The 16,834-nt window shown below is 45.4% G+C and overlaps 1 protein-coding gene across 3 annotated transcripts in view; it reads right to left on the reverse strand.

The window, feature by feature from the left end:
• sema6a (sema domain, transmembrane domain (TM), and cytoplasmic domain, (semaphorin) 6A) overlaps window positions 1-16,834 on the reverse strand; it is a 101,171-nt gene that overhangs the window by 26,236 nt on the left and 58,101 nt on the right. For all 3 annotated transcript variants that reach the window (XM_035640216.2, XM_035640219.2, XM_035640218.2), the window contains exons 7-13: window positions 11,384-11,474; window positions 10,008-10,127; window positions 9,411-9,499; window positions 7,178-7,395; window positions 5,253-5,384; window positions 3,317-3,472; window positions 602-775 (exon numbers count right to left, since the gene is read on the reverse strand). In XM_035640216.2, coding sequence (XP_035496109.1) covers window positions 602-775; window positions 3,317-3,472; window positions 5,253-5,384; window positions 7,178-7,395; window positions 9,411-9,499; window positions 10,008-10,127; window positions 11,384-11,474 — 980 coding nt within the window. The remainder of the gene's footprint in view (window positions 1-601; window positions 776-3,316; window positions 3,473-5,252; window positions 5,385-7,177; window positions 7,396-9,410; window positions 9,500-10,007; window positions 10,128-11,383; window positions 11,475-16,834) is intronic.

Raw genomic sequence — 16,834 nt, forward strand, 5'->3', positions numbered from 1 at the left:
TCACACACACATTTGTGAAAACACACACACACACACACACACAAGCTCACACACTTACATGCACCGACAGCCATGTAATGTATTAGTGAACGATCACAGGTTGCCTCGGAAGACAAAACACAGACCTCGGTGTGTGCGTGTGTGAGTGTGTGAGTGTGTGTGTGTGTGTGTGTGTGTTTCCTTTAATCAGCCAACGATTTCGGAGCGAGCTGGGCTCGGCTGTGGTTGGGGAGCCACAGCACTGCGCTATCCAGAGCCGCAGGGTCTATGCCTTTAATTTAGTAGCTGCGGTTGGACAAAGTGTAACCTGATAAAACTCTTTTAAATGATAGAGTAGCCATATGGTTGGCTGGCTTCACTACATCTCGGGTCGGGGTAACTGACTGGTATTGATGGAGCTGGTGGGTTGGCAGAGCAGGGAGATGGTTGGAAACATGCTAAATCACAAACGCACACACACACACAGGCTCTCTCTCTAACACACACATGCAACAATTGACCTTCTTTGGTTTGTAGCAACTGTATCCATGTGTTTTCCTATTTCTCTCCCTCTCGTTCACACACACACACATATGCACATTTACACCCAGACTGTACGTACTTGTCCGGGTTGTAGACGTTGAGCTCCTCCAGAAACAGGCTGTCGTTGAGGAAGCCGCTGTTCATCTTGGCCAGGAACTTGAGCACGATGCCTTTCTCGGACCCCAGGAAGACCACCGTTTGGTTCTTGTTGGGACCCGCCTCGCTGTCCACCACGATGCGCGTCAGGCGATAGCTGTAACGAGGAATACCCAAGTGAAGAATAAATCCACCCGTTAATCAGTCAGTTCGTTGGTCAGCGGAGGGACAAGTTAGAATAAGATGGTTAATTAAGAATACTCTTTCTATTGGACAACAATCCGAAACTTGAGAGATACAAATTTGCATAAATAACAATGTATGCATAATCAATTATTAATTTGTTTATTTTAAAATAGTACATTTCATTTCGAAAATACTGATATATAATCAATCAATCAATCGTTGCCTGCCAGCACTGTGTCAGGCGTCTACAAGAGAATAAGGAGCAGCAGGGGAGATATGTCATTTATTATTTCATTAAACTCAATCAGATTGCCATAGGCCATCTCAGGTGGGTGCTCATAATAAAACACTACACTTGTAAACGCTACCGTCTTTTCTGACTGACGGCTGCCGGTTACACCGTTTGGCTCAACAGCGGGTGCACATAACTCAATTTTCAAAATCAAACAAAAAGAGCAGATAAGTTAGCAATCTTGACACCTGTCAGTCAGTATGTTCTAGATCGGCTGTAGGTAGAAAAAAAAATTTGATGGATCAAATATTAAGGACGGGTTTTAAGAAGTGCCCCTTGAGGCTTCTCACTTTTACCGTCTGATTTCACGGCATCACAGATGCCGGTATCTCTCAATTAGTTTCAGGGCCGAGAAACTCTTAAAGCTATCAAGAACTTATTAGCTCATTAATGTGTATTATGCAAATGCTTCTTCTTTTCTTCATGGTTTTCATTGAATAAGGTGGGATTTAAAGATTAAAGATGAGAGCTTATCTGGAAATCTGGAAAGTCGACTCTTACCCTCATTAATGGTTTACTGAGTGCTCTCGACGTAAAAGTGGCTGGTAAAATAGTTATTACCCTGAAGGTGAATTTATTTTGAATGTGGTGGATGTAAATGTATCCTTACTAACGGTTTACATCTAAAAAAAAATAAATAATAATAATCACAAGGTCAGGTCAAATCCTCTTATCTCATCTGCCGTCTGTTTTCTTTAAATATCTCTTAAAAAGCTCTTGTGGATTTATCCAATCAAGAGGAACAGCAGTGTGAAGGTCTAATGGGGTTTCGCTCCAGTCAAGCACAACAGGAGCTCTAAGGACTGTGTCAATGTGATTTGATCTCAGAGAAGTAATACGATCTCAAGGACTAAGACATTCACTGTCTTTCCTATACAGGATAATACAAAAATCTCAAGAGGGTGTTCTTCAGAGTGTCGCCCTGCTCCACTTGAATCACTGTGGCCAGCCAGCTGCGGTCCCTGCAGCAGCACAACAAATCTCAGGACAGAATAGCTTTTTCAAATATGCAGCGATCCTCTGCAGGGTGTAGCAAGGAATGAGCCCCATTACTGATTGTGACTTCCAGTTGATTTCAGCCCAAGAATAGTATTTCACATCGAGATTCACTGGAATTTGACAGGCTCCATAAAAGGCCTCACTCTCCTCCCAGCCCACATGTCTCCATGATGCTTTTTGAGCTTACATAATGCTTTTAACTGCTGCCTCCGACTTGCATGCAAGGCTCCGCTCACTGTAGTGTCATTTCAAATCAACTGAAAGAGTCTGACTGCTGATTATGTAAAGACAGAGACACTGTGTTGTTCATTATACGTCCGTATGATATAGTGCACTAATGAATAGAGAGAGTTGCAGACAACCTTGATGAAAGTTGTTCGTAGTCTGACTAAGCCGGCACAGTATGTAGGTCAAACCTCAGCAAAGTAGGAGCAAGATGTGATACGACGCAAATAATTTGTAAAACCGAGGAAGAATTCTCCAATGCGGCTCGTCTTCAGAGTGATGTTACCACCACTGGGGCTCGGCAACGGTGTGGCAAGCTCTCCTGACAAATCATGAGCATCTCAATTCAGAGCCAGGTCCATAATTAAAATCTAGATTTTTTTCACTTTTCATAAAAAAAAAGCTCTGTCAGCTAGTTTTGCTGTGCCTGTCATGTTCCCCCAGAGGTTGGCTGCAATGTCTGTGTGTAGCGTAGCTAAAAGCCAGGCAGACCTTTATGATCAAACGATATCAGCCACAGTGCAGCGGCTTTTTGGGAAATTGGCTCATCTCCAAAAAAGCCAGGAGAAAAGCCAACCACAGACGACAAAAAACTGTAAAGTCCTCTTCACTCCAGTGCCCTCTCTTTGAAATATCCTCAAGGGATTTAAACAAGCAATTTGCCAAAAAAGCAGCAGTCATCTTCGTTGTAAGTGTACATATAAAAAGTGCATAACTAACGCATTTCAGCGTATAGACAGACAGAGAATCAAATCATCCGCTCGCTTCCTTTCTGATCACTATGCAGTCACTCTGGGAGAAGGGTAGTATAGTGTGGTGTATGTCAGCGTTTCCTCTACTACAGCAAAAATAGGTCAGCGGCTAGTTTGTGGTGGAGTACTACTGTGTTTTAATGAGCCGCCTGACTCAGAGCAGCACTTCACGTAATTATTGTCCTGGGCTGAAGAGGCTCATAGACCTCGGATGACGACGGCCTTCGGAGTGTGTAATATTTACCGGACCATGGTCTTGAGGAACCAGGGCCGATTAGCAATAGAGGGCACGGCCTCGTCCATCAGAGGATGCATCTTGATGAAGTTGAGCGTGTCGTCGGGGAACTCGTTGGATACCTTGTACCTCTCCATGGATGGAGTGCCGGCACAGTTGCCAGGCCTGCAAGTGGAGAGCGGGAACAGGGAGGTGAAGGGGAGGAGGAGGGATGGTGGGAGAGAGAAGAAATAACTTGTGAGGCAGTAGGAGGACGAGAGAGCTCAAACGAAAAAACTGCCACATTGACTGTGGTGAAGTAATGAGCAATTTGTCACGGCTAGAGCACCGATGGAAGACAGAAAAGTTCTACTTCCCCTAAAATCAATGTGTGTGTTGCTTTAAATTACTAAACTCTCATTCCAAGGGGCTTTGGTCCGAGCAGAGGACATGAGACGCCTTATTTTCTCTGGACTGGCGGTAAAGCACTGAGCCGTTCTATCTATCTGATCCTTTTACAGGGAGTTGTTGAGCTGCTTGTAAAAGAGAAGCTGCTTTTGATAGCATATCCCCTTTGCAGGCATCTCACCTCCGAGACCTTGTAAAACCCTTTTACTGCATGGTCTCTGATACGCTCCCACACGACGTAATCCTCGCCAGCTCCCAAAAAATATTGGCCAGCTGGCCACTGAATGTCTGACCAGAGTGTAGGTACCAAACCCCACCGCCTTGCTTTGGATATTGAGATTTGTCTTTGTCATGTCTAGGAAATTGGAGTCTTGCAAGACAAAGAGCAGCGTTACTGTATAAATTTATATCGAAAAACATATTTGACGGCACTTTCTACCACTCAAGTTGATCTGAAAGTAAATGTAAAAAATAAATATGGCTGTGTTCAGTCCCGCTTCTGCTCTTCTCAAATTATCCTCTAAACTAGTTAAATTAAGTGGCATCAACATTTGTTGAACCATTTATCACTGAAAAAAAAAAAGAAAGAAAGAAAAAAGAAAGACAGTAACTGCCAGCGCTGCGACATTTTTCTTTCCTGAAGCTAGATTAGTGTGTCTGCGGACATATGGACAACAGAACGGAAACAGACAAGTCTTCAATACGAAAAATCTGTAAACGATTCAGTTTGCGAGTGTAGCACATGGAGGCACAGTCTGCTGCAGGGCTGGACCTGGACGGCATTGTTACAACCCTCCGTCTGTTTGCCTGCAGAAAGAAAGGCCTGAACGCACCAGCGGATGGAAGTGAAATCACTCGCATCAATCATTGCACAAGCGGCGCTGGGCATATCTGTCGTTTGCAACGTCTGAACTTGTTGAACATAAACACGTAATTGCAATGCTAATCGAGGGGGGGAGTGGGTTAACTCACACGTGTATACTCGTTTACACAATGCATGAAGATGAAGGCACCAGTGTACAGTTCAGCATCTCTGCCTTATGAGAGAAACACGCGCGCGCGCACACACACACACACGTGCAACGTACAGACAATTATCGTGGCCCAGATCTGTGTAGTAAATCTTTTTTTTTTTCTGAGGATAAGAGAGCAGCTCTTGGTGCGCCAATTAGCGAACGATAGATGGGAGATTGATCAGGGTGGTGCATTTGTGGAATGAGCCGGCCATCTGTGAAATGATCTCATGCGTCACTTGTTGATACTGAGCCTGTCTTTGATACAGCTGCGTGGGGGAGGGAAAGTGAGGTGGGGGTTAGGGTGGAAAAAGGAAAGGTGGTATCTGTGTGTGTCTGTTCACACGGTATGCGGGCGTGACACAATGCAACATATGTTTAATCATTGACTAAATTTAGTAAGGATGTATTAAAAAAAAAATAACACCACACGAGTTAAAAATGTGTTGATATTAAATTCACCAAGTGTGTGTGTGTGTGTGTGTGTGTGTGTGTGTGTGTGTGCGAGTGTGTAATGTGTGTTTAATTAACTTCTGTTTTCGTACCTCGGCTTGGGAACCTTGTCTTCAGGAAAAGGCGTCCAGGTAGAGTCGGAGGATTTCTGCTCTTTGAAACGCCCTGTGAACGTGTTGGCCACATCTGCCATGTCATAGGCGCACACCGCCGAGCCTGGAATACTGCCACACAAAAACAAAAACAAAAAAACCCCACATCAACAATCCCATTGACAGAACATGTGAAAGAAACACCTTGCCCTGTCTGGACTATCACCAGGAGACCAGAAAGAATCTGGTTTTAGTCTCCTTTCGGAAGGATTAAATCCCTCGACGGTGGCTCATTTGGGCTTTTCCATGTTGACGCTGGGTGATACACTCAAGTTTGCAATGTTGTCACAGTTTTGCCAGATGAGAAGAAATAGGAAGTGCCGACGTCTTTATCCTCACTTGTCTCACTTGTACAAAAAAAATATTTGATCGCGAAAAGAATAGCAATTAGAATCAATTTAACGTTCTGATTCTGGTTGCAGTTGTCTCATATCTGAATTGGCTACAGTTTTCAGTGCTATTATGTCAGAAATTGTACTGCATTGTTATGGCATACACCATCGTTGTAGTCTATGAGTTACAGTGTCTGTGCCTGCCAAGCCTCATGAGGACACACATTCCTTAACCCTCCCCTCTACGACTGGGTTTCCCCAATAGCCTCGAGGCCTCAAAGTTCACTGTTCACTGAAAATATGGAAAACAGATTATCTTATTATTGCTATTCAATTTAGGGAGGGGGGGGGACACCCATCTTGCGATAGCAGTGGAACCACTGGCTTCATTCTTTCTGTGTGGAATCAATGCATAGCAGATTGCTGAATCACTCTTTCTATTTTTTCCCCACTTTCTGAAATAAAAACTAAGAATTGTTTAATTCTGTAACAGACTGTCTTTTATCGGGGGGAAATATATTTCTCCCTCTCAGCTGTCTGGATTTTCTGACCGTTGCATCATGGGTTAAACTCATCGTGTGGACAATGGGGAGACAGCAAACACAAGGGCAGCATTATAAAGAACAAGGTCAGGGAGATGTTAATTCTTGGCTTGGCTACTAAATTACAGTAATTATGCTCCACATTGGATATGTGCAGAGAAGTTAGACAGTCATATGTCTGTTTATAGTAGGCGGCTAACAAGGCGGGTACATGCTGATAGTGAGCGAAGGGGCCAGTTAGCAAGAGACTTGGCCAGGCGGAAACCCGGAGGGACAACTGAACGACACAAACCCTGAGTGCTGCCTACAGCCTGAATGTGCTCGCTCTAATTTTCAACCCCCTGACTATGAAATGGAAAATAAATGCCGGGATCAGAACCCGCGCTTATAGACATTTTCACAGGCACTGCTTCATTGGGCTTTAATGTCCATTAACCATGCTCAATTGCACTGTCACAAGCAATTGTCTTATCTGCTAAAAAGCAGCCGTAAAAATGGGAAATTACAATATGTGCGAGCTATCAGCCAGCCTCTATGACTTTGTGGTAATTTTCAATTTAGATAAAAAACTCCCACTGCCTATGAATATGAGAGCAGTTCTCAATATGAATTATAAAAAGGGAAATAGAATTAAACACCTGCATGTCAAAAGGGCAGAAAAACAGTTTTGACAGAAGATGTAATTGTTGACCCAGTAGTCTCTGGAATTACACGTCGCCAAGAGGCACATCAGCAGCACGCGCTACTTACTTTAACAAAGGTCAGTCTGTCATAATGTTGACGAATTGAGGGCCTTTTAAAAACAATTTCAAAACTGAGAAAGATAATCGGCTTAATAAATAGAAAGAGCAACAGTTGTTGACACACACATGTACTCATTTGGGAGAAAAAGAGGGCTGCATATAACACTACCTCAAACAAATCATTTGGATCTGTTACCGTCCGAAAACCGCTTAGGGTTCCATAAACATGTCGCCTCATCCAGGTCTACCTGTTGTAAGGTGTGGAGAAAGTTGCCATCACCACGTCCCTCCCATTGATGTGGATGACGTCTGTCACAGCCTGCAGAATGTTGAAGTAGAAGTGGGAGTCGCCGGGGATGGAGCAGTTCATCCGAGACTTGAGGAAGGAGGTCCACTGCTTCTCCAGGACGCGGGGCGAGCCGCCTCGGTCGTTCTTACACACCCTGGCCACCCGAGGAAACACCACCTGAGCGAGACACACACAGCTGGTTACATTTGAAGAGCTAGAGGTTTCACGTCAACAGTCTTCTTTCTTACTAAAAAAAAAGAAAGAATGGGAGTTCCCATGATCGAAAGCTCCATCACAGCCACTAAATAGACCTGGTGAGACGGTTTTCTCATCTGCTGATTCCAAAAGTCAAGAATAAACGTTGAAGCTCAAAGGAGCACCCTTGGATTTGATTCCCCGCAGTGCTCGAGACCCTGTTTGACAAAAAATGTAATCTTTGGGAGACACCACAGTGTCTTAAGCCAATGTTTTATCACGTCACAGAAAATTGAAGACACAGAGGAGTAAATTGGCGTGTTTGATGTGCTGTTGAAGAGTCGGCACCTGGCAACAGGAACATTTAGAGCCTCCAGCTTCAAACACGAGCCGCTGCTGTAATTACAACTGTGCTTTGAGCTCATGTAGGCAGTATTGTAATTAGTTGTTGTCACACTATACTTAACAGCAATAAATCTAACCCTGACCTGAAATTGCAACCAAGAGTAAACAGTGTGAATGGGAGCTAACATGCATTTAAACCAGCTCTGTATACGTACGCCCACAGACAACCATACACACACCCTCACCCATGCATCCACCACAACCCTCCACGTTCCCAATCTCTCTCTCACACACACACACACACACACACACACACACACACACACACACACACACACACACACACACACACACACACACACACACACACACACACACACACACACACACACACACACACACACACACACACACACACACACACACACACACACAACCACATACACACACACATACGCATGTAGAAATCACACAATTCCAACTATGACAAGAACAAACCGAGACCAAGACTAATGGGGGCCTGTTCTCTGTGAGATTACGGAGCACTGAGAAGGCAGAAAAAAGGTTTTACACGGACCAGGTGAGACTGTGGGGCTGAACGTGGAATTATGTCTGCTTTACATATTACAGTTCAGTGTGTCATACCCCCTGCTCGCTGCAGATAGAGCAGAACACTGGTTTATCTCTGTGTTGCCACGTAACACACTTGAATGGTGCGAATACACACGCATACATCACATAGATGAGTTCATTTTTCGTCATGAAATAAAATAGTTCTCCTTTTGTGTTTTCCGACACTAAAGCGAGCACATGACGCACAGATAAGCGTTGACATTGTCAGGGAGGCCCATTCGATTCGGCACCATCAGTTCGACCATCACATGCATGATTATACCGACATTGCTTTTCAAAACATCCACCGGATTGAGAGTTCCTGATCTGCATTCATGCTCGGTGTAACATACGCCTGTCGCCTCTCGCGGCAAACCCATTACTTATGTTTCTTCTTACCTCCTCCCTGCGCTCGTCTCGTCCCCTCTCTATCTCACTCGCTCTCTCTTTTGTGTCTCTTTTCATTTCAATTTCACTGGTGAAAAAATACGTGTTGAGAGATTCATTTCAACAAACAGATATTCTTTTCTCCCAATTAAGCTTGCCCAGGGCAGGGTCCAAAAATGCATTGAGGAGATTAATAGGAAGAAAAAAAAATGTCTGTTAATATCCCCCTGGTTGAAAAACCTGAGGACGGCCTGTTTTTTTCTTCAACTCCTCCTCTTCCACTCTGTTTCATTTCTCAGAGACACTTGGGAATTCCTCTTAGGAGCCATTCAGACGACCGGTCAAACGGGAGTATTGCCAGAAGGATGTGGACGTACAATTCAAGATATATATTTAGACTTCAAAATGAGATCTCCAGACACCAACAGATTTTTTCTTTTTTAATCTATTTTGAGTCCTGCATCCTGTCCAATGTTTATCTGTTTCCGAAAAAATGCTTTGGCCACTTAACAGCTTCTGAAAGCCTCCTTCCAGTTATTTGATACGCCCATATCCTGTTAGTTTCCTCAGGCACTTCCCGATTCTCTCGGTAAATAGGAAGTCACCTCTGATTAGAGTTCAAACAATAGCAGAGGAATAGGGCCCATGCGTACCTTTCCCATTGTGTTGTACTCCATTGCAATTTCCCGAAAGAAGAAGTAGATGAAGTCCCCATAATCGACTGCCTGGACAAAGTAGGGCTCTGCAGGAGAGAAAAAATATCATAAAATATGAGTCAACGTGACGTTTAGTCGTGTCAAAACCGCTTTGACACCGTATTTCACACTAAACAGCCCCACTATCTGTCACATTATGCAGAAAAGCACCGACTGTGAGCCTTGAGTGCCTCCATATATCATCCATCACATCAGCAAAACAATCTGCATGCGAGGAAAGCAGGATCTCTCTATTGGGTTTTGACAGGCCGGACTTGTGCTTGTTTCTCCCCGGGGCAGAGCAATTTCCTGGCTACATCAACTGTATCGGAACAGGTTGGCGAAATGACTGCGTCAAACAGAGCGTGTGGCATTAGCATAAGTGCTCCTGCTCTTCATACACAGAGGTGCACAGACACATACAGCATAAATCAAGAACAACACAGACATATGGCCAGGCATCCATTTCCCAAAGCTGGCTTGTTTTTGTAACTTGTCAGTCAGCTTGTTGCTTCCCTGCGCTGCTGGGACACTGTTTGTGTGTCCCGTACTCACCTTTCAGCCATTTGGAGTCGTGTTTGACAGTGCGCAGAGTCGGGCTGTCGCCCAGGCTACGATAGATGACCGCATCGATCGCAAGGAAGTCTGTTACGGTGGCCGAGTACAGCTTGCCATCTGGAAAGGGGAACGCAGACGGGGAGGGCAATAGGGAGGGACGATGGAGATGGAGAGGGAAGAAGAAAGGAAGAGAAAAAGATGAAGAGAGTGAAGTACAGTCAAGAGGGAAACACATGAAGCCACTCAGAGATTGCTGCAATCTGTGGCTAGATACACAAACATGTTTCAGATGGCTCAGACACTGGAAAATGAATGAATCACACAAACCAGAGAGACTCTCTGATGGACAACAAACAGGCTATACACACTTAAACTTGTCGCACGTTTGTAATTGCTCACTCTCACAAAACACTCTTCAACGGAGCGCCGCACTCACACCGTCTCACGGAGAGCACCAGAGAAACCCACAGTCACACACTCGTGTGCACGTACACACACGCGCGCGCGTCGCGAACACAATCCACCACCGGCATGACCTCAGCCTGCCTCGGCTATAACCACAGTGGAAACTCAAACTACATAATTGAAAGGACAGCAGTCGGAGGAAACCCTCTTGATTACTCAGTGCCTCCAGCTCTTTCCAAGCAGCTCTGCTACACATTAACCGGTCAAGCTGCGCGTATACCCTCCTTCTCGGCTCTAGGCGGGCGGGGACAGCTCATCGATACGGCCATAAATCGGTTCACAGCGAATACGAATGGGGACTGGACGTCTTTAGCAGCTCGCGGCTCAGTTGCATGAGAGGGAGCCGCGCCACGCCAATGGAAAGCTGAGTCATTACGGTCCCATCGGTTTGTGACTTTATTTTTGATCTCATGCAGTTTTGAAGGACAGTAAATGAGAGACAAAGACATTATAAGTGAGAGACAGACGATTCAGTTTTTTTTCTTTCTTTTCCCAAAATAATACTGATTGCGTTTCCAGAATAGGCAGCAGATTCTCCACATAGAGCAAAACCTGTCCTCAAGTTTGATTGCTGTAGTGCATGTAGCACAGATCGGCTTTTTGTTTTTGACATGTCGTCAGAGTACCGCCATTAAAATAAACCTAAGGGTATTAAGAACAATATTAAATACAACTGCAACTAATCCCCTAACTCAAATAGACTCATTTTCCCCTTCTAGCTCTAAAAAAAGTGCACAAAGGGGAAAAATTAGGATGAATGTTTTTTGCCAAGTCGCGGTAACTTGAGTGATGAGTTACACTAATATTAAGCCACTGTACGGGGGTTGAAGTTTTGCAAATCACAGTCCTGCTAAATCTAATAGTGATAATTGTCAGTTTACGACATAGACAGATGAGTTTTATCTTACCTGCGAAGAGGGCAACATTGGCATGCTTGGCATCGTACGGACAGCGTGCCATCCCGCTGATCTCCTCTCCCTGAGCCTCCAAGGTGTCCAACTAGGGTCACAAGTGAGGTCAAAAGGTCAACAGAGGGTCAAGACAATGTAGGGCTGTCAAACAATGCACTTTGGGAAATGTCCCCAGTTGGAGGAAAAGATCTGGGAGATGGAGCTCAAGTGTCAACACAATGCATTCTGAAGGCATTGCTGAAAAAAAACAACGTTTGAGTGGAAAAAATAATAAAGGTGTGCAGTCAAGATAAAAGCAGTTTGTGATACCCAGCCCAGGAGTGTGTCCATCTAACTCTGATCTGAGCTAATATCCCGTTGATGGCACTGGTGTCCTGCTGGGAGCTGTCGAAGCAGCCCAGATGGGAGTAACTGGGAAACTGTCATGAATGGAGATGAAAGGGAAAAAAAGGCAGACATTTTCCACAGCGACGTGTTTTGCGTTATGGGTCGATGTGGTTTGCTTTCCCCCCTGCCATCTTTTATCCTTCAACTGAACTGGTGAAGATTTTGAACAACTCTCAAGACGGATCTTTAACCCGTTCATGTGGTTCCTTCCTGTGCCCTGATTTCTGAAGTCTGCGCTTTTGCCGTGTAGAGGAAAAATGAAATAAAATAAATGGGCAGAGGGGGGAAAAAGAAATGGGTGAGCACATGGCCCTAAGCAGAGAATGTGAGAATTTTTTACTGAAGCACAGTAGTTTTTAAACGGTAGATCATACATTAGTCATTATTTTGTATTTTGCAGCCCAAACTTTCTCTTGTGATTGGAGCTTTTCCTCGGGTGAGACTTGTCCCCTGATTTGGTTCATTTCAGCAGAGATCCTACTTTAAATTCTTCACCCAGGCAATGTTAAAATGGCCTTTTCTCAGAGCTGGGAGAGTATTAGAGTCAAACTTAGAGCTAATTTTGTCATTTAGGCACTCAGTGGTCCCATTTCCGTGAGCTATTTTAAGCCCTTGTCCATTGTTAAAGAAGCACGGTCTTGTGTAGGATTTAGTGGGATGACCTCTTTGAACTGCAATTCAGTTTTTCTCGTTTTCTGCCCAGTTTGGTATGATTGGCTGGGCATGGCGGAGGATGCGATGTGGGCAAAGGTCACTATCATGCCACCATGGGTAGGCTTGTCTTCCCAGCACGCCATACGGTAGGATGCTCTCTTACCCTGGCTTACGACCAGGGATACGCACACACAAAAAGAGAAGCCGCAATGCACTGGCCAGAGGCTGCGGTCGGGGAAGATTACTGAACATACTGTTTGTCTGCAGAGTTCATAATATATAGTCATATTTTCTTCTTCATCCGAGTTTCTATCTCTCCCCTCACTTTCTCCCTTTCTCCTGACAAAAGACGAGCGTAGCTCGCCAACGCTGCAAACTGCTTACGCCGCCCTTTCTGGTCTCTAAACAGGTCATTTTGTTTTCTATTCCTGTCTCGGCGGAAACGGTTATCATCTGCCCACTGAAAAGGTCACACACACTCTGGCGCAATGCTGGAAAAGCCTGCCAGAGAAATTGTTGAGGCTGATTTGGCAGAGAAAATTACAAGTGACCTTTTACAACAAACACAGAACCACCGGCAGCAGTGTGTTTCTCGATTCTCATTCCTTCTACATCTTTAAAAAAGAAAAATTATAGGATGATTATATATAGATGCAAGCTGGTTTGAAAATATATATTGTTATCAGACAGGGGAGACTGTAATTATAGATTAGGCTGAGGTAATCATGAGGGATGCGAGTCGCTGAAGGTCAGGTGCGTCCACTGAATCACAGCGTCTGGGCGTATACAGAGGAACGGGGCGACTCGGTTAAGCTGGAAACGTCAGCAGATTCAGCGTCGGCTGCCTAACACAAACACTCCCTCCTCCTCTGACGAATCACAAACACACACTCGCATATCTCTCACGCCACAGCAGCCGCCCCCCACCCCCCCTCCATCTCCTCGATTTCACCTCGAGGCAGTGACCTCTGTCCACTGGGCCTGGCTGGCTGTCACTGATCTGTTCCTGCCGTTTGAGCGGAGGAAGACACTCCCAGCCCCGACCCCTGATACACGTACGGCCCCGGCCTCCCGTCAAGCTGGCATGTGCGGAGAGACAACGGCAGAGTGCTGAATTTGCGCGCCGTTAGCCTTGTCTGAAGCAACAGTCCGCATTTTCGGAGAGCGGGACGATTGCAATCCATACAACTGCCACAACATTTTCAAACATTACCATAAAGTAATTTGATGTTTACGCAGCCAGATGGGTTCGTTTACCTTGTTACCGGGGAAAACCCTATTATGCTGTCACCTCCACCCGCTCGCGGAAAATGAAAGAGTTGCTTCAGCTCTGTGGAAACACAACTCAAAGAAACGGGAGAAGAACAGTAGGGCCGTCACACTTTGTCAGCACTGTTCAGTCAGGATCCACTGAGGCTCAGTCGACAATTGTACAGTAACCTTAGCTCGGGGTGCGGTGTATCTAGATGAATTAATTACTACAGCAGCTCATCTGTGTTTTCCATAGGCTATATGCTAATTAATAAGACAAACACAATGTGGAGGCAAAACATGCCCGTCAGGAGTGTAATAATTGGTTCAGCATCGGCTTCAGTACCAAGGGTGAGGGACACACTCTACGTCTGCGTTTAAGTGGTTTTGATGAAGACCCTTTTATAGGCTTTATTCACCACTGCCCCCGGATTTATGAAATCTGACTGAGGACACACTTAGAGTAAACTGACCCAGCATTCCACTTATTATAGAGGCCGCTTCCTCGAAATAATACCGACTTGTTTATCTTATAGAATAAGCACAGCGAAGAACGTATTTGCTGAGGGGTGCAAAGCGACAGTGGTTCCGAAATAGCCCTCTTAATAATCTGTCAGAAAGGGGTATAGCCGCTAACAGATCACAAAGGAGAAAAAAGAAATCCTTGAATCCTCCCTTTGCCGATCCCGGCATTTTGAGCTGGATATTTAGCAGTTCGCAGCGGAGTCGAGTCCCCACGAATTCTATGCAGCCCATGTTTCAACCTGCACGAACCAGTTCCATCAATAAAGGTCAAGTGCACAAGTTCACACCTGGGCCAGAAATGGTGGTGTAAACCAAACAAGGACACATCTCGGCGGGAGATTAATAGTCATGGCCCCATTTTCTCTGCAACCTGTTTCTGAGCCCTGGGAGGATGAACTCTTTCCCGGACCACCAGGAAACTGGAGCCTCCGCAGCTGCCAAAAGAAACGGAGGAAGGAGCAGGCACCTCATTTGTCTGAGCCTTCAATTTCTCAAATGACCGATCTTCTGTCGGGGAAATTGGTGAACAAACGTTTCACAAATGTGACTATATCCAATAATTGGTGTAATCATTTTACACTGTGAGCTACTGTCTTTCTCTGACATGAACATTTAGGCAATAAAATATCTTTTGAAAAAAATATGCCACATAGGAAGACATGTGGATGTGTTGTTGATGACAATAGATCCCTGTGCATTAATCATATTTCAAACAAATGAAGCAAAGCAAAAATGAAAACTTCCCAGAATAATCTCTGTCCAACCGTATCAAGGGGGCATCACCTGGGACCCAGTGCCTCCAAGACTCCCCGCTGATTCAGCCCCACTTCGCCCAGCAACAGGCGATGAAACTGACTCCAGTCATATATCAGCCTGGCTGGATGGGGCGTTTATTATTAAAGCACAGCAAGGGTTTGACAATGGGAAAAAGCAACAGAGGGAAAGGTGGCAGGGCGGTGGGAGCAGTGCAGGGGGAGAGGAGTTGAGGCTGGCAGGACAGGAGGGAGGGAGGAGGCCCGGAGGGAGGGCGGATGGAGAGAAGAGAAGAGTTGGGGTGCTGTGTAGGCGCCCAGGACGAGGACGGCGACATGGCTGCCAAGGTGTCCGTCTGTGTTTTATCTCCATGTATGCATGTATGTATCAGTGTGTGTGTATAGTGTTGACACAACCAACAAAAGGGGAAGGGAGGATAACGAGAGGCTAATGAAGAGAGAAGGTGTTGGAACAGAAAAACGATGTGGCGTGATGCTGGTTTGGGCGGGTGCCCTCCCTGCCCCCTTTGCCCGCCCCCATCCCCTCTAACCCCCCCCCCCCCCCACATCCCACACACCCCTGCTCCCCCTCCATCCCTCCCAGTCGCCCTCGCAGCGCTGTTGATTAATGTGGGATGAGGCTGGCCCCGAAACAGAAGCTCTTTTCAGTGCTGTCACACTGGGGAGATGGAGAGGCAAACTGTGGCCAAGGTGGATTTAACCACAAACACACACACACACTGACACACACTGACACACACACACACACACACACACGATACACTTTTGACCAAGCAGAGTGGATGAGTCCAGCACGCCATCAAAGGCCTGGTATCTGCCCAGAGTCTGCCAGCCTGCCTGCAAGACAGAGTGTGTGTGTGTGTGTGTGTGTGTGTGTGTGTGTGTGTGTGTTGTATATCAGTGTGTTTGCACAGTTTTCAGTGTTTGTGCGGGCGCCTGCACACACATGCCCGGCCATTTGAATGTGCATTTGCATTTGTTTGTGTGTAAGTGATTAGTGACACTTTTTTTTTAACAACACTTTAAACGGTTACAACATCTCACTGTTTTGTCAGCCTTTACATTTGATCAGAGTCGATCCACGGAATATTGATTCAATTATTTCCAGATTTTAAAAAAGCAATGTATTCAACTAAAATTATTTCAGTGTAGTCAGGGAGATTACTTCTTAGGTGAAAGACCCGCTGCAAGCATATTAAACTGACTTAATTATTAGCGACCACTTGAATAAAGAAATTGTATTTTATCATACTGTTACAGGCAAATGTTTTGCTTTCCACAAAATAACCTAATTACTCTCCTGACAAACATTTCAAATTCATTGTGAGGCTAGGTTACTAGTGTCCATCCTGAATGCATTTTTGTAAAGTATGATGGAGTTATAGGGAGGCACACACGTGTGTATGCATGGCCACTTTACACTTTCCCTTATTTGCCCTTAACTCTACCAGACTCGCAGAAATATCAGCGCAGTAACAGCCAAAGCGCCAACCTTGAAAACATAACCGGAGTGGCTATAAAAGCTATCCACGCCTGATGAATGCGGAGACATAAATTCCACTTTCCCTGCAGGACGGAGTCGGCGAATTGAAAGACGTCCACTCTGTGTGCTTGGCATGCTGAACCGCAAAGGCAACGGAGCGGAGATGTCTTGTTCTTCTGGTAAACAGATCTAGTGAACCAAAGCCAGGAGAGTTTTCCCCCACAGGCCCCCTAGATAACATCTCCGTGTGCTGTGACCATCACATCACCTCCCGACAAACCAAACAATAACATCCTTCAGGACAGTTCCTCTGCTGAGACTTTCTGTTTATGCTCCTGTCCGTCTTTCTGTCCGATTGTTCCTCCGCCTCGCTGT

The sequence above is a fragment of the Scophthalmus maximus genome, chromosome 19 (assembly GCF_022379125.1).
Source record: "Scophthalmus maximus strain ysfricsl-2021 chromosome 19, ASM2237912v1, whole genome shotgun sequence".
Taxonomy (NCBI): domain Eukaryota; kingdom Metazoa; phylum Chordata; class Actinopteri; order Pleuronectiformes; family Scophthalmidae; genus Scophthalmus; species Scophthalmus maximus.